This window comes from Choloepus didactylus, chromosome 4, assembly GCF_015220235.1.
Source record: "Choloepus didactylus isolate mChoDid1 chromosome 4, mChoDid1.pri, whole genome shotgun sequence".
Classification (NCBI taxonomy): domain Eukaryota; kingdom Metazoa; phylum Chordata; class Mammalia; order Pilosa; family Megalonychidae; genus Choloepus; species Choloepus didactylus.
In genome coordinates this window covers 130,738,871-130,766,857 of record NC_051310.1, presented here as the reverse complement: position 1 = coordinate 130,766,857, position 27,987 = coordinate 130,738,871, and the positions used below count along the sequence as shown (strand labels likewise).

The window sequence follows — 27,987 nt, the reverse complement described above, 5'->3', positions numbered from 1 at the left end:
GCACACAAATTTGCAATACAATTTTGAGGTGTTTCAGACTCTGTGAATCACATCTGCTGACCCAGGCTGCAGATCCCTGGTTTAAACCAAGGCCTGCAGAGGGCAGCAGGGCAGCTGGAACCCACATTGAGGACTGCATTCTGGAAAGCTGGGGACGCTATAGAACTTGATAAGTTTTTTGAAGGCACTTTTCTTCATCATCATCATCTCTTCCGGAAACCTGGAAAAGATTCTAACCCGAGAGGGGCCCCCATTCTTTGCAGAGCCATCTGTAGGCAGTGGCTTCTGAGCGCTCATGGGCACGCTGTTGCAACTGAGGGAACGTACTGTCTTCTTCTTATTCTGCACAGACAAGTAACTAAACAGGAAGGAGGACAGCTTGTGCTTGGTGACATCCTGGGCCTCCTCTGAAAAGTAGTCATCAAGTGGGTCCACTAGGGTTTCAAGATGGCAGCTGTCTTCCCTTCTGATAGGACTGGCTCCCATACGCTGAGGCTGCTTGATGATCTTCCTGGCCTGGGCAGGGTCGTCTCCTGCCCCGTTGACAGACTGAAGGGACATTCCACTGGCCATGGCTCTGGAGCCCCTGGTTTGGGGGATGAGGCTCCCAACCTGAGGGCCAGGTTGGGAAGTACAGTGCTGACTCAGGATGAGAGTGGCCACATCTCGAATGATGTTCCAGTCTCTTAGGATGTCATTCCTGGTGGTAAACTGGGATGTCACAGTGAAACGGATGATCAACTTGTCCTGGATGGTGGCCGGGATGAGGAAGAGATGGCCAGATTTAGCTATTTCCTTTAACACACCTTCTGTGAGACAATTAGGACCCTGTTTGAAGGATAAAGAGAAGTGAAGTCTGCATCACATCCCCTGTACCCAGAATTTACATTTCCAAGAAATTGAGCAACTACTGACCCTAGGACACTGAATTACATCATTCCCAGCAGGATGTAAAATATGGCATTACCTTTAGCCGAAAAACAACCAGGCCAAGGTGCCTCTTGGCAGGGATTTCAAAGAAAGGGTCATTTCTGACCAAAGATTCAAAATATTTAGCCATTTCAGTACCCTGGAACATAGAGAGAACTTAGATTAATAATCAGGCAAAGGGATGAACCATGAACAAGCTTTCATACCACTAATTGAGTTTTAGCCAGCAACTCCATTGAACCATAGACGTCCACATGGGTTTATCATCTCCATTTAAAATCTGCTCATATTCCAAGCTGGAAAATCTCCAGTGGCTCCCAATCTCTTGTTACATCAGCTCCAACTCATACACTTGTATTTCAGGCCCCTCTTTGGACTTACTCCCCAAACCAGAAGGCATGTGCTTTGCAGTCCATGTAACTGTGAAGTCCATGGCTTCACAGCTTCTTGACTGGCCAAGGGAACAAGTGAGGGCCCCAACCCAGCCCGTGCTCTGCCTTCTCGGCCAGGTGCCCCCAAGGGGCTGCAGTTGCCCAGACCTAGCAGCATCTGTCCCCAGTGACCACAAAAACACCGTATGGGCTACAGGCAGCTCTGCCCCCATTCCAATTCTACAGGTTTCCCTTGCCTCTCGAACCTTCCACATCTTGTACCTAAATGCCTATACATCCCCTTTTTCCTGACACTCCACAGAACTCCTATTTTTATATATCATCCCCACATACAGCATGGAAAAGACTTTGTATCATATTAATCTTTCATTGAAATTTATGTCATCTTTTAAAGTTTCTTATGCCTTTTCTAACTTAGGATCATTAAACATGGACAGGTCTTGCCTTTCCTTCCATTTTTAAAAATTTCCCCAAACATCCAGAAGGATCTCAATAAAATATTTAAGAAAATAATTATCAACTGGTTCTCACACTTGCTACTGTATTTCAAGAGAAGGCAAGGATTTTAGCTAATCACATCTTGGGAAGATGATGAAAAATTCTGCCACAAAATTCATTCAGGACCCCTTTCCCTCTCCGCCGTATGGTCTGTTCAAGACAGTCTCCCAGTGCTACCCTAAGAACTTTTCATTTTCAAGCCCTAAGCCTCTCTTCTAAATGTTTCCTGGCTAAAACTTTAGCAATTCATTTTCTGATTTTGACATGATTCTTCCTGGTATATCTATCCCTCCAGGCCCATTTCCACCCACCTGCCGTGACAACATTGATATTTTTCTGAGTAAATTTTTCTTAAATCTACATGAGAACCATTAAGTAGTTCAGGGATGGATCTAGAATTACACTAGCTAGGTACCATGAAACAGACCCTTTTGAGCAAGGAGTCTCAGAAGTCATCTTTGTTCAATATCCTCATTTTCTAGGAAGAGCCACTGGTAAGTGACTTGCCCAAAGTACAAGTGGCAGAACACAGGTCTCCTGGTTGCCAAACAGATCCTCCTCCCACATGCTCTGCTGCCACCCACAGCACATGCTGTTTGCAACAAGATAGAAACCGAGGTCAGGTGAGGGTGCAGGATCTCCACCACCCAAAACACACCCTTCTGCGGTATGAAGGGAGCTCTGAGGCCAGTGCTCTGCACCATCCTAGGTCAGAGGTCAGCAAACAATAGCCCATGGGCCAAATACAGCCTCCACCACCTCTTTTTGTAAATAAAATTTGATTGGACTAGAGCCACATCCATTTATTTATATATTGTCTTAAGGCCCTTTTATGCTACAACAGCACTGTCAAGCAGTTGCAACAGACACTGTACAGCCCACAAAACCAAAACATTTATTTTATGGTCTTTTACAGAAAACATTTGCCAATTCCTGAGGTAGGTGTGTGATGGTTAGGTTCATGTGTCAACTTGGCCAGGTGATAATTCCCAGTTGTCTGATCAAGAAAGCACTGGCTGAACCTTTACTACATGGACATTTCAATGGCTGGTTAATAAACCAGAAAGCTGGTTTATCAAATCATCAGTCAATTGATTGCATCTGTGGCTGATTACATCTATGATCAACTAAGGGATTATCCTCTGCAATGAGAGAATAGAATCAGCTAGATTAAATCCAATCAGTTGAAGACTTCTAAAGGAGAAGAGAGAACATTGACTTTTTCTTTGGCCAGCCAGTCTCTCCTGGAGATTTCATCAAAAACCTTCACTGGAGTTGCCAGCTCACAGCCTGCCCTACAGAATTTGGACTTGTGCATCCCCACAGTTGTATGAGACACTTTTATAATATCTCATATTTACAGATCTCTTCTGTTGGTTCTGTTTCCCTAGAGAACCTAAATAATATAGCTTTGTACCAGGAATGGTTCTTGAGAAACAGAATCTTAAAATGGGCTTTTACAATTGGTTTTCCACTCTGATTAAATTCAAAGGCACTAATCACTATTTCCAATAAACAAGATGGCACTGAAAGTCCGTGGCGTGAGTTGGTAATACAGATAAGAAAAATGTCACCATTTAAGTCTCCTAATCATACTGTTGTACAAGGCAAAGCTCTGGGTGACAGTGTTTTTGACACCTTAACAGAGTTTTGGGGAGTTAAGAGGAATAATGATGTTTGCTGGTTGTTCTTAGATATGCTGGATACAGTTATAAGAGAAAGGGATGAGCTGAAGGCTTCAAATTTGCAACTTAAAACACCATATGAAAGATATAAAGGTTTCTATGTGTGTTCTGAAAGAAAATCTTATTTCCTATGACCACAGACTTGAGACCTCTGAAAATCAGACCCAGAGTCTCATTGTGTGAGTAGCAGATTTACAACGTAAACTAAAATCTAAACCTCCCAGGGAGTCTGCTGTTAAAGTAAAGACATTGATTGGAAAAGAATGAGATCCTGAAAATTGGGATGAGGACATATGGGTTGACAATAATGGCAGTGGGGACAGGAACCCTGGATTCTGCTGAGTCTTTGCTAGATATATCTATAATGGTCTGCCCTGAGGAAACAGCACCCCCAAATCCAGCCTGCCTTGAGGAGACATATTCCTGACCTCCAGTCTGCCCCGAGGAGCCTGCCATCCAACCTCTATCTAAAGAGATTAACCCTTCAGTGCCTGCTAAACCTATAATCACCTCCCCTGGGGAAACAACCCTCACTCCTCTGTCTGGAGAGATTAATCCTGTTTTATGAAATGAAACTGCATTGGAATGCCCTGAGGTAACTGGCTTGAAGGATACTTCTAATTCTTTTCATGACCCACCTCCACCACCATTATTTTCTTCAAGAACTATAACTAGACTAAAGTCCCACCAGGCCGCAAAAGGTTATGTACAAAGTGTGACCCATGAGAAGGTATGCTAGACTCCAAAAGAACTGCATGAGTTTTCCAACTTACATAGACAGAAATCAGGGGAATATGTGGGAATAGATATTAAAGGTGTGGGATAATGGTGGAAGGAATATAAAGTTGGATCAGGCTAAATTTATTGATATGGGCCCACTAAGCAGAGATTCTGCATTCAGTGTTGTAGCTCAAGGGATTAAAAAGGGGTTTGTTTGGGTGGTTGGCTCAAACATGGATCAAAAGGTGACTGACATTACCTGAGATTGACAGGCGAGAACTGCCCTGGTATAATGTGGAGGAGGGGATCCAAAGGCTCAGAGAGATTGAAATGTTAGAGTGGATTTATCATGGAAGATCTGCTCACACACCCAGGAATGTCCAGAGGACACACCTTTTACCAGGACTGTGAGGAATAAATTTGTGAGACTAGCTCCATCATCCCTGAAGAGCTCTGTAGACACCCTTCTCTGTAGGTCAGATATTACTGTGGGAACTGCTGTCACTGAGCTGGAATCCTTAAACACAGTGGGGATAATCAGATCCCGAGTTAGCAGAAGCCATGTGGCAGCAGTTACTCCCCAAAGACAACGTGGGTGTGACTACCATAATGGACAGCAGACTCAAAGCAGAAGTATACCTTTACTGTCCTACCTCAGGGGTAGATCAACTCTCCAGCCCTAGGTCATAATCATGTCTGCAAGGACCTCAATTGTTTCTCCCTCCCACAAGACATCACACTTGTTCATTACATTGATCATATCATGTTGACTGGACCTAGTGAGCAAGAAGTAGCAACTATTCTAGCTTTATTGGTAAGGCATTTGCATATTAGAGGATGCAAGATAATTCCAACAAAAATACAGGGGCCTTCCACTTCAGTAAAATTTCTAGGTGTACAGTGGTATGGGGCATGTCAAGATATCCCTTCAAAGGTGAAGGATAAGATGTTGCATCTGGCCCCTCCTATGACCAGAAAAGAGGCACAATGCCTAGTTTGCCTGTTTATATTTTGGAGACATCATATTCCTCATTTGGGTGTGCTACTCCAACCCATTTACTGAGTGACCAGAAAAGCTTCTAGTTTTGAGTGGGGACCAGAACAAGAGGATGTTCTGTGACAGGTCCAGGCTGCTGTGCAAGCTGCTCTGCCACTTGGACCATATGATCCAGCTGATCCAATTTTGCTGGAAGTATCACTGACAAATATAGATGCTGTTTGGAGCCTTTGGCAGGCTCCTATAGGAGAATCACAATGCAGGGCCTTAGGATTTTGGAATAAAGCCTTATCATCCTCTGCAAATAACTAACTCTCCATTTGAGAAACAGCTTTTGGCCTCCTATTGGGGCTTAGAAGAGACAGAACACTTAACCATGGGCCACCAAGTTACCATGAGACCTGAGTTACCAATCATGAGCTGGGTGTTGCCGACTGACCCACCAAGCCATAAAGTTGGGCATGCACAGCAGCACTCCATCATCAAATGGAAATGGTATATATGAGATAGAGCTCAAGTGAGTCCTGAAGACACAAGTAAGTTACATGAGGAAGTGGCCCAAATGCCCATGGCACCAACTTCTGCCACATTACTCTGTCTTTCTCATCCCAGAGCTATGGCCTTTTGGGGAGTTCCTTTCAGTCAGTTGACTGAGGAAGGGAAAACTTCGGCCTGGTTTACAGAAGGTTCTGCATGATACGCAGGTACCACCTAAAAGTGAACAGCTGCAGCACTGCAGCCCCTTTCTGGGATGTCCCTGAAGGAGAGTAGTAAGGGGAAATCCTCCCAGTGGGTGGAACTTCGAGCAGTGCATCTGATTCTTCATTTTGCTTGAAAGCAGAACTGGCCAGAGGGGTGTTTGTATACTGATTTATGGGCTATTGCTAATGGTTTGGCTGGATGGTCAGGGACTTGGAAGGAGCATGATTGGAAAATTTGTGACAAAGAGGTCTGAGGAAGAGGTATTGTGAATAGACCTTTCTGAGTGAGCAAAAAACATGAAGATATTTGTGTCCCATGTGAATGCTCACCAGAGGACGACTTCAGCAGAGGAAGGTTTTAACAGTACAAGTGGATAAGATGACCCGTTCTATGGATACCAGTCAGCCTCTTACCCCAGCCACTCCTGTCATTGCCCAATGGGCTCATGAACAAAGTGGTCATGGTGGTAGGATGGAGGTTATGCATGGGCTTAGCAACATTGACTTTCACTCACCAAGGCTGACCTGGCCACAGCCACTGCTGAGTGTCCAATCTGCCAGCAGCAGAGACCCACACTCAGTCCCCGATATGGCATCATTCCCCGAGGTGATCAGCCTGCCACCTGGTGGCAGGTTGATTACATTGGTCCACTTCCAGCATGGAAAGGACAGCAATTTGTTCTAACTGGAATAGACACATACTCCGGATATGGGTTTGCCTTCTTTGTATGCAATGCTTCCTCTGAAACTACCATCTGTGGACTTACAGAATGCCTTATCCACCATCATGGTATTCCACACAGCATTGCTTCTGATCAAAGAACCCAATCACAGCAAATGAAATGCGGGAATGGGTACATGCTCATGGAATTCTCTGGTCTTATCATGTTCCCCATCATCCAGAGGCAGCTAGGTTAATAGAATGATGGAATGGCTTGTTGAACACTTAATTATGGTGCCAACTAGATGGCAATACCTTGCAGGGCTGGGGCAATGTTCTCCAGGAGGCTGTGTATGCTCTGAATCACCGTCTACTCTGTGGTGCTGTATTTCCCATAGCCAGGATCCATTTATCCAGGATTCAAGGGGTGGAAATGGGAGTGGCACCACTCACTATCACCCCTAGTGATCCGCTAGAAAAATTTTTGCTTCCTGTCCCTGCAAGCTTAAGCTCTGCTGGTCTACAAGTCTTAGTTCCAAAAGGAGGAGTGCTTCCACCAGGAGACACAACAATGATTCCATTGAACTGGAAGTTAAGACTGCCACCAGGCCACTTTGGGCTTCTCATGCCTCTGAATCAACAGGCAAGGAAGGGGATTACTGTACTGGCTGGGGTGATTGATCCTGACTATCAAGGGGAAATGGGACTGCAACTATCTACACAATGGAGGTAAAGAAGAGTTTTCCTGGAAAACAGGAGATCCCCTAGGGCATCTCTTAGTACTATTATGCCCTGTGATTAAAGTCAATGGAAAACTGCAACAACCCAATCCAGGCAGGATTGCCAAGGCCCAGAAACTTCAGGAATAAAGGTTTGGGTCACCCCACCAGGCAAAGAACCACGGCCAGCTGAAGTGCTTGCTGAGGGTAAAGGGAATGGATAGTGGAAGAAGGTAGTGATAAATATGAACTACGACCACATGACCAGTTACAAAAATGAGGACTATGATGGCATGAATAATTCCCCCTTTTGTTATGAGTATGTTTGTGTTTGTCTATAAAGGAAATATCTTTGTTTCCTTGTCTATCTTATCCTCTTATCATATGACATAAGCTGTATTGTTCATTTTGCAGTATTTAAGTTACAAGAAATGAATTTTTAGAGTTAATGTCACCCAAGGACTTCCATCCAATTCTAGAGAGATTTAGTGTCTTTCTGGTTGTACACAGGACAGCAGAGTATTGTTAGGCGAAATATATGTCTGTTATTTACTTAGAGATAAGTATGGTTGAAGGTGATGTGTATAGCTGCCAAGTTGATAAGGGGTGGACTGTGATGGTTGGGTTCATGTGTCAACTTGGCCAGGTGATGGTGCCCAGTTGTCTGGTCAAGCAAACACTGGCCTAACCATTACTGCAAGGACATATCATGGCTGGTTTATTAAATCATCAGTCAACTGATTGCATCTATGGCTGATTACATCTACAATCAACTAAGGGAGTGTCTTCCACAATGAGAAAATCCTTTAATCCAAACAGTTGAAGACTTTTAAAGAAGAAGAGAGAACTCTGACTTTTTCCTCTCCTGGGAAGTTCATCAAAGAACTTTATCAGAGTTGCCAGCTTGTGGCCTGCCCTATGGAATTTGGACTCATGCATCCTGCCCTAAGGAATTTGTACTCGTGTGTCCTGCCCTACAGAATCTGGATTCCTACATCCCCGCAGTTGTGTGAGACACTTTTATAAAATCTCACATTTATTGATATCTCCTATTGATTCTGTCCCCCTAGAGAACCCTAACTAATACAAGGTGATAGGAGATGATGATGACTATGACGATGAAGATAATAATAATGAGGAGTAGGAGGAGGTACAGGAGAAAATGGAGAAAGAGGAGAAAGTGTTGGTGGAGGTGGAGGCAGTCAAGGAGGAGAAGAAGAAATACACATTTAGTTCTTAAACAAGTGTTAGGCCTTGTGTTAAAGGCTTTATATATATATATATATATATATATATAAACACACACACACACACACACATATATATGTCTGTTATTTACTTAGAGATAAGTATGGTTGAAGGTGATGTGTATAGCTGCCAAGTTGATAAGGGGTGGACTGTGATGGTTGGGTCCACATGTCAACTTAGCCAGGGCTTCTGGATTTTATATATATATATCTCAGTTAATATATATTATATATATATATATATCTCAGTTAATCGTTACCATAAACCTTTGAGAGAAGCACTATCATTTTCACATTTTACAGATTATGAAATCAAACACAGAAAGGTTAAGTAATTTGTCTAAGATCACCAAATAATAAGGGGTGGAGCTAAAAATCAAACCCAGAGCCTGTTCTCTAAAGCACTATCTCTCTATAACAAAGAAATGAAAAGCTTGGGCTTATGTGACCTTTAAGAGCTCAGCCTAATAGAAGGCAGCCCAGGCGTGTGGGAAAAGGATTTGGAATTGGGAGGCTTGTGGTCAAGTCCCAGGCCTTCCCCTCCAGCAGGACAATTACATCTCTGAGCCTCACCTGAAAATGGGGGTGGTCATGGTGACCACCCCAAAGCATTGTGAAGAATCTAATGAAATGCAAAACTTTTTGTTGTTGTTTAAGGCACTATTCAAGTAATAATAACTATGATTACAGTTGGTTGAAGAGATAAAATTAACTCACATGAAATAACTTAGTTTAATTCTACCCCTTATTATTGCAGGACCTTTGGCAAATAAGCCAAAATAAGGATGTTTGAGAAGGTGATTCTAGGAATGTCAAGGAAGCAGAGACCAGGACAGATGGAAAGTCAGGGAAGTTCCTGGGAGAAGTGGGACTTAATCCATTACCAACATTCGGAGAGGGAGAGAGGGCAATCCAGGAGGGAGACAGCACAGGTAAAGGTGCACAAGTGGTCTGAGGATGGGGTTTGAATGGGTTGGTGAGAAGCCATCCTGTCCCTGAAGGGCAGGCCGAGGGGTGTGGGCTGTGAGGCAATGGAAACTGATGGGAATTCAGGGGCGTGACTCACAAGAGGCAGTGTTTCAGAAGATTGACAAAGAAGGGCACGTTGAATATGCAGTCCCTGATAGTAAGCAAAATGATTTTCTCAATTACTTATAACCTCTACCACCCTCCAGTCTTGAACAGAACTCATGGCCCCCACATCCTGAGGCTTGAGAGAGCACAAAGTCCCTGAAGTCCCTCAACATGCTTGGTGCAGCCCACCCATTTGTAAATGCCCAGTGAACACCTTGATGTGGACTATAAATATAAAATTACCAACAGTAAAGCCAGCCATAGTTACTGCTTCAAACATTTCATTTTGTTGTGCTTGTTTAATGAGGCAGGAGTTTCCCAGAGGAGAAGAGGAAGGGGAAAGACATGCATGGTAATAAAGAACAGTGTCTTTGGTTTTACCCTGATGAGGTTACTCATGGCTGTTTTTATCAATGACTTAGTCTTTTATGTAAAAATGGGAGAATTTGGCTGCTGGTTACATTTCTTGGATGAAATCTCACTCCCTCCATGAAGAATACAAATACAGGGATGGTGCCCGTCTCATTTACCTGTTTACCTTTTCCTAATACAATAGTTTGTTGCTGTTGTTACTGTTTTTGTGGAATTGAATTGAAATAAATTATACCAAACAGGCCTTTGATAAATACTCGCTGACACAAGGTAGGGATGTTGGTTACATGTAGACGTGGTAAGTCTACCTGTCCAAGCCAGGAGAGCCATGTTTCAAGCATGACCATAATAATGACTAAAATTTTCAGACAGCCATGAAAATCAGAAAAAGGCTTTAAAAAAGATATGGTCTACCCTGGCCATACATGCCGCCCTTTTATTTACTTTCTCCCTCTGCAAACCAAGCTCTTGAGACATCACCCCCCAGTGCTCAGTGACAGGGAGGACAGACACCAGACAGCCCTCAGGGTCGTGTTCTACTCACTGGTCCTCTAGCTAACAAGACACTGCCACCTTGAATAGTCAAGTCCCAGGGGCCCGAGAACAGGCCCAGACACCTGAGCCAGATGCCGCAGGTCCCCCGGGCAGGTCTGCAAAGAAGAGACCAGCCTCCTGCCCATTAGAAAACAAAGTGATGCAACATGCTCAGCCCCACTGGCCACATGCTACATACATGTCTGACGTGCGCCTGAAGATTCTTCACCCCGAAGGACCGAATCACAAACCAGAGTTTAATGGAGCGAAACCGCCGGCTCAGGGGAATCTGCCAGTGCTGGAAACAAAGGAACACAGTGCCCACAGTTAGAGACGAGAGAGCCCCACTCTCTCAGGTGCTCCGGGGCATTACCCGTCACCTGCCCAGCCCTCCAGGGACGTACAGTGTCACCATGACTCCTGCAGCTGTTTCTAAGGAGGAAACCAAGGCAAGCTACCCAAATGCTGCCCCAAATGAATGCTCCATGAGCAGAACGGGTAGAAACCAAGTCTGTGACCCTGAGCCAGTGAGAAGAGCATTTTGCTTTAAATCCTACTTTAAACACTTCCTCCCAACCTGAAATTCAAGATAGGGGCAATACATTTTTTTCTTTAAAAGAAACTAAGTTGCTTGGATGACAGAAAATAAATTTCTACTTTTATTCCCCCACCCCCACCCCCAATGTAGAGTTTAGTGGTTAGGAACTCAGACAACGGACTGGGTTTCTCCTCCAGCTGCCCACTTATTACACTGGTTCATCCATGAGACGGAAAACTACAGCGGCTCCCAGGGAATGGATGCAAAGAGCTCTGCAGTAAGTTGTCAACTAGCACAAATGTTGGCTTTTTAGATGATAAAAATGTGAGCTATGATTTCCAGCAGTATTTCTGTTCTACCAAAAAGGTCATTCTTTAATCTCACTGTCTTGTCCTGACTTTTTCCTGTGACATTCCTCTGTCCTCAGGCTTTGAAATGTCAAATGAGCATAGTAACCTCTGCCTCTGATATTGGCAGTGTTAGACCAAAATTGACCCTTTGTGCTAGGTGGCCAATTTCAACATAGCTTAAAGTTCGAGGTTGTGACACCACAGATAGGAAAAATTTCAATCCAATTTCACAGATCTGAAAATAGAGCAAAGGGCTTGAAAAACATCTACAGTTATTCTGATGAGTAATGTGGTTTCTAATGACCGCTTTCAAATGCCAAAGATTCTACCACAGTTTCTGTTGACTGCAATAAATATTTGTCCCGTTAGTAGTTTATCAGTCCCTCCAAAAAATTGCCAAATCCTCACAATTTCCTCACCTCCATCCTTCACCCATGGCTTCCTGAACAAGACACAGTTTGGATATTACCCTTTTGTTGACTGCCCGTGTTCCTCCCTCACAAATACACTGTCTGGTTTCCAAGCAAAACTCTCTAGTGCTGAGGACCCGCTTGGGGACTTTTGCCTGCCAACAGAGGGCATCTGAACCTGAAAGCAGAACAAAATCCTGGTCACAGGGAAAACTTCAATTCCACGCCTTGTCAAGATGGACACTGAATGATAAATAGGATAACAGGGACCTTCTCTAAAATCATCCCAATTTCCAGGTGACTATGGCTAATCAGCTACTTTATGTCACCTGTAATTCCTACCAACATTTTCCACTGGAACAGGAAGTTTGGACTTAAAAAGGCTAACACGACTCTTCTTTAATTTGAGCCATTCCCAGGCCTTCTCCATGCCATTTCAACAATAGCAAGGTCTGGGCCGTTCTCTCTGCCAAGGGCAAGACAGTGTCCCCTCCACTAGTGCTCTCTCCCATGGCATACTGGGGTAAGGGTGGGGGAGCTTCCCTGATATCAGAGAATCCAGCCTGATTTTAGGTTGTGCCAAGGCCCCGGGGATTAAGTTTATAAGTCTTCTCTCCCAGGATGCTGCTTTATTTCTGGCTCATCTCGAGCAAAGCTGAGTTTCTATTAAAAGCTGTAGCCACTCGGGTGAAAAAGAGCTTGGGAAACAGGTCAGACCCCTAGATTACAACAAAGATAACAGCTTAGGTTTTCTAGGAGTTTCTATATAGACTTGAAAAATACATCTATAGGATTAGAGGTGGGGGAAGGATAAGCATAAAGCAGTACCTTCTGGATAACGAAGTAACAATAGTAAGGCTCCCAGGATGAGTGCTGGGACAAATGGAATTTAATATATTTATAAATTGTTTGGTAAAGAGAGAGCAAGTAAAATCTCCAAACTGATGGAATTGAACTACAGAAAGATGTTGAGACACTGATATTAATGAACAGAAACAGTAACATGAAATTCAAAATTGGCAAGGATGAGATAATGCTCTTAAGTTATGATGCTCCAAATACACTTACAGGAGAATGGGGATCACTTAACTCTCAGGAAAGAAACCTAGGGTTATTACTAAAGATATCTGTCCCTTGGGCTACTATGGGATTTTTTTTTTTCTTTTTAATTAAAAAATTGTTGAAAACCCATCAGAAAGGGCCATGAAGATGAAAGAACAATTATTCTTCTATCTTCATCCATCTATGGAGGGTCCTCCCCAATCACTGCAAACCCGTTGCCAGAAATTCCAATCAAAAAGCTTCAAAAACCTAAAGGAAGCCTGAGCTGAGCTGAGGAAGAATAACCAGTATAATCAAGTGATAATGGAGGTATTATTTTAGAACTAACAGAGCAAGACATTTTAGTTGTCCAAGGAAATAAGACAAAACCATCTCTTCACAAAGAACAACTTTCAGAGGTGCCAGGTATTGCTCTCGATGCTTCACTGAATTAATTCACTTAATCCCCACAATAGCCTAGGCAGTGCTGTTATTACCACCTCACTTTACAGAGGAAGAAATCTAAAGAGAGTTTAAGTAATTTGCCCATGTCAACACAAATTAGTAAATGGATGAGCCAGGATTCAAACACAGGTCATCTGGCTTTGGTGCCTACATGTGTAATCACTTTGCTATAGCAAATCTCTGCAGCTTAAAAGAAGAGCTTTTATGACTATTACAGCTACTATTTATTGAGCATTTACCATATTCCCAGTATTGCACTAAGATAACTACATGTATGTTCCCATTTAAGCAATACAACACCTACGAAATATGTGCCACTATTCCTGATCTACAAATGAGAAAGCCAAGGCTCCGAGAGGTCCAATGTTTCCCAAACCAGTAAGTTTCCAAACAAAGCTTGTGGTAGTCTGTTTTGCTGCCTCCTGCTGGCCATGTTATATGTAACATATTTGTTTACATCCTTGTCTTCCCTGCAGTTAAAGGGCTCATCTTCAAACTGAGGAGAAAGTCTGAAGAACTTGTTTCCCCAAGAGACGGTACAGGCTGAGACTGTGGAGAATGAGAGTGCTGATGTGCCACAGTTTGGGAAGACCAGGAGTGGTTGGAAGCACCCAAACTTTCAGAAGGGTGTTCATGCCCCATCCCCACCACAGAGCATCCCACAGTGCCTCTGTCAGGGCAAGAAGTGAAGGCAAGTTAAGCATGGAGACTCTTTCCCCACCCAAGGAAATTTCCCACCCCATCCTGATGCTGGGCAGAAAGCAGGAAAGATCATCCAAGATGGAGGCAGAAGGGAATTGGACATGGAGAATGGGACTGGGAATAGAAACGCCACAGATAATCAAGAAACATGAATAGCACCAGATCCATTTTGTCTCAAAGGTTGGTCTAATTTTCTAGGTTCTTAATGGTTTTCTAGGTTTCGTTCTAAATGTTTAGGTGCAACTTGAAACCAAGGGTCTACAAAGGCAATATTATGGGCTGGGCTTGAAGTGTGCACTTTATGATGGGTGCCGACAGACAGGATACCCTTTTGGGTCAGAGGCAGCCAGTTTCAAAGCCGTCGGCCGTGTTAGAGGCCCATCGAGCTGCCCATGCCCAAGCTACTCACCATGAAGTCGGTGGCTGCCCCTGAGTTGGCATGCCTGAGGTAGACAGGGTTCACGCTGAAGGTCTGTTGTAGCTTATACTTGTCCTTGACCCTGTGGATTTCCAAATGAGCATTAGCAGCTGAGGCGTGTCCAGAGCTTGGCTCTTTCCCATATGCTCAGAACTTGGCTGCCTCACTCACCAGAACCCAGTACAGTCAAAGTGCACCATCATCCACTTGGAAGGATTAAAGGTGAAGGAATCGGCATACTCGATACCCTTCAGAAAGCCTCGGAACTCGGGGCACAGGAAGGCAGTGCCTGCATAGGCAGCATCGATGTGGAGCCACAGCCCCTCTTTGGCACCTAGGGAGAGAGACATCACATAGCTGGGGCAGGGGGGTTGGAGGAGCTTGTAACCAGCAGGCTGAAAGGCTTCCCTCTCCTGGCCTAGCTGGATGGATAGTGGGTGGCAAAGGGAAGAGCTGGGAAAGGATGGCCTGCTTTGGCTAAGTAAGAGATCAAGGCAGCTGGAGACGGGAGGAGGGGTGTCAGTGTGAGGAAGTGAGGCTGAGTGATGAGCTGCTGCCTCCTATCTGCAAAATCAACAAAACCTCACCCTGACTTTTCTCTCACTAGGCGGAAGGTCAACACCCTCTTGGCCTCAACCTAGAACTTCCAGATCAGCTTCCCCTTTGCCTAGAGAGCAACGTCAGTGCATCTAGTGCCAAATTAGAGAGATGATACATCTATCTCAAGTTAGAGAGGGGATGTCTAGTGGATAGCTTGCTTAGAGAATTTTTAAATAATCCCATTTGGGTTTCTTCTCCATCTTTATTGATCCCATGATTTCCTTACCCCAACACTTTTCCTTTCCTTAGCCTAAAACAGGAAACAGTTCATGTAGCTTCATTTACCCTGGGTTTTGGATATTACCTGCTTTAAGAAGGTTTCAACATACAAGTGAGGCGAGACAACCTCAGGCTCTTCCACTGCTGCCTTGAGAACAGGATGCAGGGTAAGGCAACTGTAGCCCTCCGTCACACCACTGGGAAAAGCAGCGGCCTGGGCTGGCTGCAAACAGCCCTTGTGACCTTGGAGACTCTTCCCGTGGTCTCCACATTGACCAAGGAGGGGTTAGAGTAATCCCACCAAACTGTTATCCGGCTGTTGCTCGAGGGAACATTTAAAAATTTATTGTTTGTCTTCCCAGCCAGACAGGACAGATACTTACAGAGGGGGCCCAGCTCTGACAGGCAGTCAAATGCACAAACCCCAGTGGTCCCTAGTGTTGCACAGACCTGGAGGGAAGTAAAGGCAGGTTAAAGTGGGAAGGCAGACTCGTGTTACACATGTGGCCTGAAAGAAACATCTAACACGTTACCTACCCCACTCATCCCATTAGAACAGTGTGTATTTCACCTTAACCCACGGTAAGAAATACATTTTACGTTTCAGTCAGTACATATATACCTGCGTGTATATTTGAAAGAAAAGTTTCATGAAACAATATATACCCTATTCTATTCTATTTCCTTTTTTTTTTAATGCTGTTAGGATCCACAAATTGTTTCACAACACACCAATAACTGGTAACCCATAATTTGTAAAACATTGTATTTGAGAACTTCCTGATTTTGTTTACAGCATGTTACTTACCTGAATTCTGCCAAAATTTCTTCCTCAAACCCAAGGTCTATCATTCTAAGCTTATGAATACTTTCAGACTTACAAAGACAGGCACCAAGCCCCGCTCTTTGTCCTCCTCCATGGCTTTCTGAAGAGCTTCACCTCGGAGGGAGAAATTGTCGTCCACAGGGAGAAACCTCATCTTCACGAGTGAAATCAAACCAGCCTTTTCCACTGAGGAATGGGCCTAGAGAATCAGGGAAACCTACTAGCAAAGAATCATCCTGGGATGAGCACTCTCTTGAAACTGTTGAAGCATAGGACTAAGGGAATCAAATACAAATTTTTGAAATCTGTCCTCCCCTACAGTTCCCGAAGACAACCTCCAGCATAATCAGCATGAAAGAAAGTTACTCAAGACCAAGACTCCAGAAGCCAGGGGGCTTGAGTGGTCAAGCACCAACCTGAAGGTTTGTCCCGTGTTGGGCGACTCACCTGGTCAGAGGCGTAGGCAATAAGTCGGGCGTTCAGGGAGGACTCGTCAGCATCGGGCTCAGATGTCTTCATCTCCAGGATTTTGTTCTTCCTTGCTGCCAGCAAGGCTACCAAGGTTGACTCACTGACCGTGCTCTGTCATGGAAGAAGGATTACCAATGGCGGCCTCTTTCTGTTCACTCTTGGCAAATTCCCCCAGGTTTCACAGTTTCGTGTGTGTGTGTGTGTGTGTGTGTGTGTGTGTGTGTGTGTGTGTGTGTGTGTGTTTACAGCTATTCTTAAGCAAGTACACAGCCCCTACCTGAGGGTTGTCCTTCCTCCCCAGCACACATACCTGTTCTGCATCCCCCAGGCCACCTAATTTTCCAGGGAAGTGAAGAAAGCAAAAAGTTACCTAATGCCCAACATCTCTAATACAGAGGCCACAGAGGCCACAGAGACCAACAAAGATAATGAACAGTCTCTGATAGATATAATTTTGCTTCCCTTGAAACATTTGTTTAAAATAAAGTATTCACAAGCTATAAGGAATGGAAATGGAGTTTGAGTCCATAGGGATATCCAGAGGGGGTCTTGGCTTATGTGAGAGTTTGGCCCCAGTTTGTTGCTGATGACTCCGGTGACCTTGAGCTAATACTGCTTCTCCCAACAACTCTTTTCCATCTATAGATTGGAGAGCATCCCTCTAACTGCTTCCTGGAGTAGGAGTATAGATTATTCAGACAAGGGTTGGGTAGGATTTTGCTATGGCCTTGATTGTGGGAATCCATCTGGGGGCCACCTCGACAACTTCCTGGGAGTCTTCATGGTTTCTCATCCTTCATTCACTCAGTCTGTGGTGTCACTGCTTCTTGATATCTTCAGGTGACCTACAGGCTGATAGATTCCTGCCTAAAAGCTTGACAAACAGTATCACAGGAAGTGGTATCCACAAGATACTCAGTGGCTGGAAATTCCACCACAAGGAAGCCAGAATAACAACAACAACAACATTTCCCATCCATATACCACTTCATAGTTTACACAGCACTTTCATCTGCTATCCCACTTGCCCCTCCCAAAGCTTCTCTGAGATAGTAATCATGATTGCCACACTACAGATGGGGAAAGAGATACTCAGAGAGGTACAGGACTAAATCAAGTTCACATGACTAATGAGTATAGGAAAAAGAGCACAGTTTGGATTTAAACAGGCTTGAGTTTGAATCCTCATTCTTCCACTTACTGGCTGTGTGACCTGGCTCAATTATTTAACCTCTCTGAGCTTCACTACAATTATCTTAAAAATTGGGGATGATACTATTTACCTACAGGGTTCTTGACATAAGCAGATGAAAAGCAAGATCATGTACAGAAGACATTTAACATGTCCTCTTGAAAATAATAGCCATCCATGGCATGTAGTAATCTGTCTTTTTTGTGAGATGCAGATTTTAATCTTGCTGCAAGGCTGGTGTGGGCAGGCAAGTCATTTAGGTACGAGTGGGACCAGCAAACTGCCTAGCACCTGCATCTCAGAACAGTGTGGCTGTTTTCTTTTAGTAGAAGAGTTCATTTAATCCTCACAACCACAGTTTGAAGAAAATATTATTATTGCTCCTGTTTTGTAGATAATAAAACCAAGAAAATTACACATTACAGAACTCAAGAATTAGGGGGTTCTCAAAGGTCTCAGGACAAAACCCTCATAATTGTCCATGGTTTATGGATGTGAGAGCTTCTAGCAACTTTCATGGTCTATAGCAGGTACCCAGAAAGCCATATATGCTACATTACTCTTGACAAAATAAAAGAAATATTTGAAGAGCCATAGTTTGACAGATAACCAACAGACAGGGTCATAGGGTAAGATTAACTGATTTATGTTAATTTCTCCCACTGCCAAGGGTCTCTTGGACCTAAGAGGGAGGAAAAGATGTTGCCTGCTTGCCATCTCTTTTCCTCTCTTATGATGAAGTGCAAAATGGGGCAAGGAGGGGAGTTGTTAGATTATAAACTAAGAGAGTTGAATCAAGTAATACCAGAAATGTGATCATGTGTTGACTTTTTTACCCGCTTTCAAAGAAAAGAGAAAGGAAGAGTGAGGCCGTGGCAGCACTAGGCATGGGTATGGAGAGGAAGGAGGTGGCGGTGGCAGCAGTGGTGGCAGGGGTGGAGGCTACGGCGATGGTGATGTTAGTGATGGTGGGGTCAGTAGAAGGAGAGGAGACAGTAACGGCAATGGTGGTGGCCGTGGTGGTGGTGGTGTGGGGGACATGTGGGAAAGTCCATGGAGAACAGAATTGCCAAGTATGGTAAATTGAACTGTGTACCTCAGGAAAAACATCTTCTTAGTAAAATCCCATGCCAGTAGGTACGAACCTATTGTAAATAAGACTTTTGAAAATGGCATTTTTAATTAAGGTGTGGCCAATTGCATCAAGATGGGTCATAATCTTATTGCTGGAGGACTTATAAGGAGGAGGCCACAGGGAGGAGCCAAAAGAAGGAAGTCAAAGGAACCGGAAGAGAAAGGAGAAAACTGCCAAGTGACAGGAAAGCCAGCCAGCCAGAACTCTAACGACCCCAGGAGGAAGCAAGCTTCTAGCTACACCCTGATTTGGACTTCCGGTCTCTGAAACCCTGAGCCAGTACATTCCTGTGGTTTACTCCAATCCCTCGTGTGGTGTTTGCAGAGCATCCTGGTAAACCAAGACATCTGAGAAAGCATTGGCCTTCTCTTCCACTGCTTAACCCCCTTGCCCTAGTTTGGTGGAGCTTTGCCAGTGGAGGCACCTGCAGGACACCTCCCCCCTGGCTGCCAGGGTGGTGGTGCAGGAAGTGTTCCGGGAGTCCCAGCATTTTCGCCAGCCAGTCCATGACATTCATCTCCAGCTCCGTGCATGCAGGACTGGAAGCCTGAAAAGGAAAGGAACTTCTTCAGAACAGAGAAATAAATGAGTCTCTGTCCTGGCCTTGCCCTGGCCCTAAGAATATCAGTGAGAACCTACTGTCTCCCTTGAGAAGCGGTCAATGTCAGGCCCTGTGCCCCCAGCCCCACCCCATCCTCTGCCAACCCAATAAAGGGGAAAGAATTTGGGTCTTTGGATTCATGTTGCCCTCACTGAGATGTATTCCCCCATGACTCCAAGCCTTTTTGGAGAAGTATCTCTAGAAATGATTGCCTTAGATTTGGGCTTTACAAATCCCTAAAATATACAGCTGAGAAGCATTCTAAAGTCCAGGGGGAAGTTTTAGGACTAAGAAAGCAAGCACCCCTTCCTGGAAAAGATAGAAGCCTCCCTCTGCCTCCTCTCCCACCCTATGATAGTTCAGGCTTAAAATGTAAAGATGTTCTAGGAGGCTGTTGGCACAAATTTAAAGCTGATTGGTGCTTAAGGGGTTATTAAGGAAAGTGCTAATCCCCTGAAGACAAGAGCAAGGGGAAAGTTGTGACCCAAGGCACACTGAAGTCAGCTAGTTAGGGCCATGGGCTTTGGTAATAGCAAGATCTCAGTTCAAATCTCACCTCCATCTTTGGGAGGGGCGGGATCTTGGGAAGATGGGTTACTTAAGCCTCAATTTCCTCACCAGCAACATGGGGCCAGGTCTCATGATTCCGTAGCATTAAAAGGATTAGATGAGATGATTTATATAAAGCTTAAGCCAAAGACTGTCAGCACTATTCATATTTAACTTGGAACACTGTTCAGAGACCAGGGCAAAATATGTCAGTCCCAGGATGCCATGCTCCCCATTGCAGCTGGCTCTACAACCATTGCTACTCACCCAGGTGAAACCCAAGCAGTTGATGGCATCAGCCAACATGTCTCCCAGCAGGGATGGCCAAGAGGTGAGGGCCGGGAAGTAGGCGTGCATGTGGGGGCTCTGCCAATGCACCACCTGGAGGTAGAGCGTGCGCACCGTCAGCACCGGGAGGCATTTCCAGGACGCTTTCCTCCTCCAGAGACACTCCCCAGCAAGAGCAAGCACCCACTCTAGAAATGAGCCAACACTTGAAAAACAGCACTGAATTATGAGTGTGATTGTGGTTAAAAGGGAGCATTTAGAGTCATGTATGTCAGAAGGAAAGCTAGAGGATAAAACATGGGACTGTATAACACAGTGAACCCTGCAGTGGATGACGACTGTGACTAATAGTACAAAAATGTAAAAATGATCTTTCACGAGCTAGAACAAAATGTACATCACTATCACAAAGAGTTAATAATAGAGTGGTATATGGGGAAAATGCACATAAAGCAAACTAGGGACTATAGTTAACAGTAATATTTTAATATTCTTTCAGTAACAAATATACTATACCAATGCTAAGGGTCAATAATGGGGGGTGGGATAAAAAGTATATGTTTTTTTGTTTGTTTGTTTGTTTGTTTTGAGAAACTAAAATGTTCTAGAATTGATTGTGGTGATGAATGCCCAACTCTGTGATTATACTGTAAATCACTGATCGTATACTTTGGATGTATTGTATGTGTGTGACTATATCTTAATAAAACCACTTTTTAAAAAAACAGCCAAATAAGTGGCACGACTCCCTGAAAAGAAAACATGTTCACTGACGTTCTTGCCATGCAAGTTTTTGTTATTCTAAGCTAGTTCATCAGTGGAGCCTTTGTACATATGCAAAGACTAAAAGGAAATATGCAAAATGAAAATTGTTATAATAGCTAGCGTGAAATTCTGAGTTGTATTCACATTTGTCTCCACTGCTTCCCCCTGACCATGAGCATCAGAAGGGCAGATTGCTTGTTTCATCCAGTTTCTTGCAAAAAGCATCCTTTGGTTCATGGAGTGCTGGGCTCTCTGGGCGCAACTCCTTGCAGGTCAGTGTGAATGGGTTCAAAGCTGTCCTTAGCTTCCCAGTGGGGATGGAGAAACGAGAAGGCGGGATAGGAAGTGCAGGCCCCAGGGCAGGGGAGCCCCGCCTCCAGGCTAACCCCAGACCCCACGATAAAAAAAAAAGGATGTAAGGAGGAGCTGACCAGACAGAAAGGGCCCCAAGACAGGTCTCTGAAGCATCCTCAGTGGCTTAGCTGCCTCGCTGATTATCTAACCTCACTTCATGTCACTGTTCTGCAAGCCTGTCCTGCTCATTTCTGCTTTGCATCTTTGAGCAATGCTGTGTCTCCTGATAGGAAGGCACCCCAGCCCCGCCACCCGCATACAGACATGACCATCCCCAACCTGCTAATTCCTAGAGAGCTACTAAATACTTGTTTCCTCCAGGAGCTCCTCCCCTGCTCCCCCATCCCCCTGTGATCCCTTCTATGTTTCACCCATTCGATATCATCTTAGTCCATTCTCTAGTGATTTAGTTGCACACGTTCTCATAATTCTGCAAGAGTAAGGACTAAGTCCTGGGTAATGTGTTATGGTGGAAGGAGCATCAGGCACAGGTTTCAGTCCTACCTCTTCCCCTAACCACTGGGCAACCTTGTAAAGTTACTGTGATGCTAAGTAACTTAAAGTTGCATGGGTGCCTTTCAAGATCCATTCTTAATTTTTTTTTTTTTTTTCCTTAAAGAGGGGATCCCAAAATTTGTATAAGCTTCGGGTTACCAAGAAAGCAGAAGCCTCCCGGCTCTAGACCTCAGTTTCCTGTCATAAAATAATTCCTGTCTCTCAGGGTCTTTGTGAGGGTCAGCATGGGCAGGAAATTTCTAAAATGTAAAGCACTGATGTTAATGGTAACCTGATAAAGTGACAGACATCTCACATACCCCGAAGACTCTTAGGTAACCAAATCTCTTTAGATTTTCACCAGATAGAAGGCATCACAGGTAATAATACTATCTTCCACTTTATATGCTTTATCTTAATTCTCACAGCACCCCTATGAGGTAGGTTTTAACATTAGCTCAGTTCTACAGACGAGAACAGGGCCTAGCAGAGAGAAGCAGCGTGCCTGTGGCCACACACAGATAATACGGAACAGACAACAGAGCCAAGACTGGAACCCAGGGCTGTCCGACTCCAGAGTCCAAGCACGAAAGCAGGAGGGCATCCTGCCTTCTCCCCTCAGGCCACCCTCTCCCTCACAAAGGTAAATGAGGGTTGGAATTAAAGCAAAAGGAGAGTTTTTCTTCTCCTAGTGCCTAGGAGGTGGCAGAAAGGGAAGAATTAATACAGTTTTCAATGAAAGTGCTGACTGAACCAAGAAGGCGAAGGGCCAACAGCTTTCAGGCACCTCCCAGGGGCTGGTCCAGCCTGTGAGATGAGAAGAAAGATTGTCTCTGTGCTTAGTGACAGTATTTTGGAAACCCCAAAGTAGGGCTCCCACCCCCAGGCCCTATCAAGATGCAATTGTCTTTGCTTGTAAGATAAATAAAATGAGATAAACCAGAGCAGCCCTTATCAAAAGCAGACAGACCTCTCTGTCCAGAAAGGACACACCCCTAGCAACTGCTGGAATTTCTTTCAATCAAATGAATCAGCTTATTTCCCCATCTTTTTGACGGTTGCTTTCAGTCTCACTACCAGATTACAGTTGGGCCCTAGAAAGATTACATTTTACAGGGATGGAATCCATGAGATAATCTTATCTTGGCGATCACTTCTTCGGTCAAGCTTTGCTGATACAGAAATTTTCAAAAGACGCTTGTGAAACAGGCTAAATGGTCAAAGAGAAATGAAAATGTAGCCTTGTATAAACTTGCCTTCACTTTATTGTTATGGTTTCTGAGTTTGAATAATTTCTCATCCCTGCCCTCTGGGCATAGTTCTGTCACACCTGAGTCCAAAGCTCTTTGGGGGTGATGGAGACAAATCTCAAGTCTCAGCCTCAGGAAGAGCCTCTGAACACAGGCCCCAAGAACAGAAAGCAAGAAGAGCCTGCATGTTGGGGGCACAGCTGAAAGGGGTGCCTAGGTGCCTGGGCTAAGTTGAGGCACACTAAGTCACCCACCAGTAGAGATAGTGGAGTAGGAGAAAGAGCTGGCACTTTGGGGTGAGAATAGCCTAGGTTAACATCCTGACCTGACTAACTTTGTGACTTTGGGCAAGACAATTAACTTCTCTGAGCCTCTGTTTCCTCGTCTTTAAAACAAGGACTCTCGGGGTCACTGTGAGGATTTAATGAGTTGGCCTGTTAAGCAGCTAGTGCGGTGCCTGCCACATGGCAGGGAGCTCAAACAAAGGGAGCCCTTGGGTGGGAGGAGGACTGGGGTACTTGCATGAGCACTTTGGCACAGCTTCTCTCTCCTAGTGGCCAGGGATATTGTCATAACCCAAAGGGAGCCGCCCATCACCACGGGGTTCCATCTCAAGCCCTTGTGCATCAGTCACCCTCTGTCTGTTTCCAGTTCCCAGCCAGTGTTATCACCAGGCTGCACCCTCTGCCATGGAGAATATCAATAAATCAAGGGAAACCCCTTCCCACTCCTGAAAAGCACCTCAGTCATAAGACCTCCCCTTGGTAAGGATGGATGTGGTTCCCACCTCACGGAGGAGAAAGGAATGGGCTGATCAGATCACACTCAGCCTCCTGGGCCGCCCAAGTGGACATCCAGCATGCCCCAGGAAGACATACTCTCAGCTTTCTCCCTCCCCTTTAGCATAGTCTCGGACATTCTGTAGGTAAGTTTCTGGCTTTGCCATCAGGGCTTCAGGGACTCTATCTGCAGCCCCCACTCCTGTCGTGCCATCTACAATTGTCCTTTCACCTCAGATCCAGTTTTCACTTCTTGGCTCACCTCATTAGCATTCCACACTTCAGCTGGACTCTGGCACGGTGCCCTCGGATGCAGTCCTTGTTCCCCTTGGGGCCCTGCCAAACACTACAGACCAGCTATGACATCAGAAACCTTATTTTAGTCAAAGTTCTAGCCCTCCAGAGGCCCAGCAGGTGGGCTTGCATGTTGGTTGCCAAGTAGCCACAGGATGCATTGTTATCCCAAGCTGATCTAAGGCAGGCCTTTCTTCTTCTCTGCACCCCAAAATCCAGAGTCACCCTTGAGGTCCCTGTACTCACCCCAGGCATGATGATTTGCTCAATGTCCTCAAAGATGCTGTCCCAGCTGTCAGGCTCCTCAGGGGCGCTCTCGGGCAGCTGGGCTCGCAGGTAGCCAGGCTGCACATCTGGAGTCACCCGCCTCTCCCTCACAGTGCTCAGGTACTGGCAGATGTAGTCCACCATCTCCTTTCCTAAAAGGGAGGCAGAGACTTATGAAGCTCATTACTGCAAAGGAGAGACTAAACCTCCTTATAATTATGCCTAAGAGTCTCCCCCTGAGTACCTCTTTGTTGCTCAGATGTGCCCCCCCCACCACTCTCTAGCTAAGCCAATGTGGCAGGTGAACTCACTGCCCTCTCCCCTATGTGGGACCTGACTCCCAGGGGTGTAAATCTTCCTGCAACGTGGGATATGACTCCCAGGGATGAATCTGGACCCAGCATTGTGGGATCGTGAACATCTTTACCAAAACGGAGATGTGAAATGAAACGAGATCAAGTTTCATGGGCTGAGAGATTTCAAATGGAGTCGAGAGGTCACTGTGGTGGACATTCTTATGCACTATATAGATATCCCTTTTTAAGTTTTAGTGTTTTGGAATAGCTAGAAGTAAATACCTGAAACTATCAAACTGCATCAATTGTATATGTAGCTTACACGGGGTGACAGTGTGACTGTGAAAGCCTTGTGGATAACACTCCCTTTATCCATTGTATGGATGGGTGACTAAAAAAATGGGGACAAAACTAAATGAAAAATAGGGTGGGATGGGGGGGATGATTTGGGTGTTCTTTTTTACTTTTATTTTTTATTGTTATTCTTGTCTTTCTGGTGTAAGGAAAATGTTCGAAAATAGATTGGAGTGATGAATGCACAGCTATATGATGGTTCTGTGAACAGTTGATTGCACACCCTGGATGATTGTATGGTATGTGAATATATCTCAATAAAACTGAATTTAATTAAAGAAAAAAATTTTTTAATTTAAAAAAGGAGGCAGAGAAATCAGGCTCATCTCCCCTGACTGGGCCTGACCAATGTGTGCCCATCTCCTTCAGGTCCAGGCCAAGAGACTTGGTAAAGGAGATGGATTCATGGGCTGGGGGAGAATTTGGTCCTCGGCACAGACCTTGTCTCCAGGATTAAAAAATGAGTGAGAGAATGAATGAATGATGGATAGAGTGTGTGCATGCACAAATGAACAAGAGGGAAATTTCCAAAGCACAAAACTTTAGCTCCAAAAGTAAAATATTTCATTGTCCTCCCCATTCATTTATCCATATTGATCTCTATCTTCTTTCCCACCTTGATTTTCTTCTCAAAAACAAACCAGCTATTAATTTATTACTATATAGTAGAAATTCTGTGGCTCTCTCTATCCAAAAATTGTCATAAACCCATATGTACAAACACACACACTGTTAGCACACAGATAGCAAGTTTCCATGCCCAGTCTGACAAAGGTGAAAAATTCGACTCACCATGGATTTCTTTGAAATCTTATTAAAACTGTAGGCTTACACACACACACACACACACACACAGCATTTTGTGTTTAATTTCTGAGGTTCACAAAATCCCTAAAGCACAACAATGGGCCCCAAGTAAGGACTCCTGAACCAGCCTGCAATCTCCAGAAAATGAGGGACCACTTGATCTGTCTCCTGACTGCCTTCACCAATACCTAGAACATTTTTTAGATGCTCAAAAAAATGTTTCACACTAATAAGGAAGAAAAATTGCTGAAGTCAAATACTCTGAAGTCACTGCTAATTATTTACTTATCATTTTGAATTGACTTTTTTAAAAATTGTTATTGCGGTAACTATTTACAACACAGTTCCCACTTTAACCAGTGCCATGTGTACGATTCAGAGATATTAATTACATTCATCATACTGGGCTACCATCCCACCATCCACTATCATATTTAATTAATTTTTCTTTGCTCCCTTTCATTTCTCTAGGAGAGGTCTCTGTCTTCAGTGCCTCTGTCTCTTGCTTTCTTTGTATATCTCTCTCTGGGTCTCTCTCATGATTTCCCTCCCTTTCTGTATCCCCAGCTCTCTCAACAACCATAATCCTTCTTCAACAACCCCCAAGCCACCCCCCGTCCCCCTCCCCCCAAAATAGAGAAGCAAAGAAAGAACATGATTTCTTCCCTCAGCACCAGCTCATACAAAGTTTTCATGAGCAGGATCAGTCCCAGACAAAACTGTGAGGGAGACAAAGAGATTTCAGTATCCTCCTCTCTTCTCCCTGCTCCCCTCCTTCCCTCCCACAGCCCAGCAGCTCCAGCGCCCCTCTAGAGCTCTGAGAGCCCTGGACCTAGCCCACCACTTGTCCACGGACAGTATGAAACATACTTGTGTTCCACTCACAAGATAAGTTTCCACAAGCACCTGCTCTCAGCTAAATTTGCCTTTGAAAAGCAATGAAATAACCTCATGCACTTTAAGGGGGTTTTCCCAGGATGGAAAATAGGGAGGAAAGTTGGATTTTAACATGGGACAATACCTTACAGCAAAGGAATTTTAGACAATAAGACAGACAAATGGGGGGGGGGGGTGGGGATATAAAAATTATAGAAGAATATTCAGGAATCTCTTTTAAGCAACTACCTACTTCTCTGAGGAGAGCCATGCCTGAAAGCAGGGTATTCAATTAGTTTCACTCAACACGCAAGGCTTGATACATAACAGGTACTTGCTAAATATTTATGGAATGCATAACTAAATGAAAGGACAGGGATTGAGAGATTAACAGTATCTATATACTCACACACTGAGAGAAGAATGCTAAGAAAGAAGAGTTTATAGTGACTACATCATTCTTAGGGACTTTTTTTTTTTCTCTTTCAGAATGTGAATAATTCCTTCTTCCCCATTTAGTGGGTCAGGAATCCAAATCCTCTATCATGTGGGACAGTAGAGAGAAAAAGCGTGATACTGTAGGGGTGATGTACATGAGAATGCATATATGAGACAGGATGAAAGACTGGTTGAGGAAAAGTTTTAAACTCTGATCCCGCGCACCTTTCTCAGGAAAAAAAAGTTTTGCTGACACCAACTCTCAGAAGGCAATTCTAATGCTACTTGTCAAAAGACATCCTAAACTCTGAGCGCCACCAAGCAATGACACTTCCTGGAGGAGATGGTTGCGGGAAGGGGGTCCCAGACAGCCATCGCTCACCTCTTTCTCTGTACTCCTCAGCCTCCATCCTCTGTCCCCGCTGCTCCTCCGGCTCCTCCGCACGCACCCGCACCGACAGGCAGCAGGTGGAGCAGCCCAGCCTCCCGCCTGCTGGCTCTGCACTCTCCTTGGGCAACCAGAGTGAGACCTTTATTTAACGTGTTCACTGACGTCTTCTTTCTTGGGCCTTAGCTCCGCCCGTCGAAGTCCCTTCCTCTAGGTTTAATTAATTCCACCCCTTCTGCCCCCACTTGTAGGGAGCAGCATCCACAAGCCGCTCCTAAATTAAACGGTG

At 44.6% G+C, this 27,987-nt stretch overlaps 1 protein-coding gene and 1 long non-coding RNA gene across 2 annotated transcripts; one reads left to right on the top strand and one right to left on the bottom strand.

Annotated features, from left to right (window-relative positions):
- Positions 1-81: 81 nt before the first annotated feature.
- On the bottom strand, positions 82-27,817 carry HDC (histidine decarboxylase). The gene is made up of 12 exons (XM_037834010.1): positions 27,693-27,817; positions 24,519-24,691; positions 20,315-20,428; positions 19,322-19,444; positions 16,547-16,681; positions 16,155-16,298; positions 15,657-15,723; positions 14,626-14,788; positions 14,446-14,536; positions 10,730-10,828; positions 968-1,069; positions 82-828 (listed from the first exon to the last, which is right to left on the bottom strand). Exons 1-12 carry the CDS (start codon positions 27,718-27,720, stop codon positions 82-84), a joined length of 1,986 nt encoding a protein of 661 aa, XP_037689938.1. The 5' UTR covers positions 27,721-27,817.
- LOC119532035 lies at positions 8,688-16,998 on the top strand. Its single transcript, XR_005216468.1, has 6 exons — positions 8,688-9,482; positions 11,219-11,345; positions 13,624-13,712; positions 13,811-14,216; positions 15,304-15,440; positions 16,421-16,998. It is a non-coding gene; the product is annotated as an uncharacterized LOC119532035 (long non-coding RNA).
- Positions 27,818-27,987: the final 170 nt, after the last annotated feature.

Excerpts from the sequence above, each read along its gene's own strand:
- HDC (XM_037834010.1), bottom strand. The coding sequence starts at position 27,720 with ATGGAGGCTGAGGAGTACAGAGAAAGAG. Across the intron at positions 14,537-14,625 it reads TTTGACTGTACTGGGTTCTG|GGTCAAGGACAAGTATAAGC; the intron begins GTGAGTGAGGCA and ends GGAAATCCACAG. Across the intron at positions 10,829-14,445 it reads GGGCAGCCACCGACTTCATG|CACTGGCAGATTCCCCTGAG; the intron begins GTGAGTAGCTTG and ends CTTTGTTTCCAG.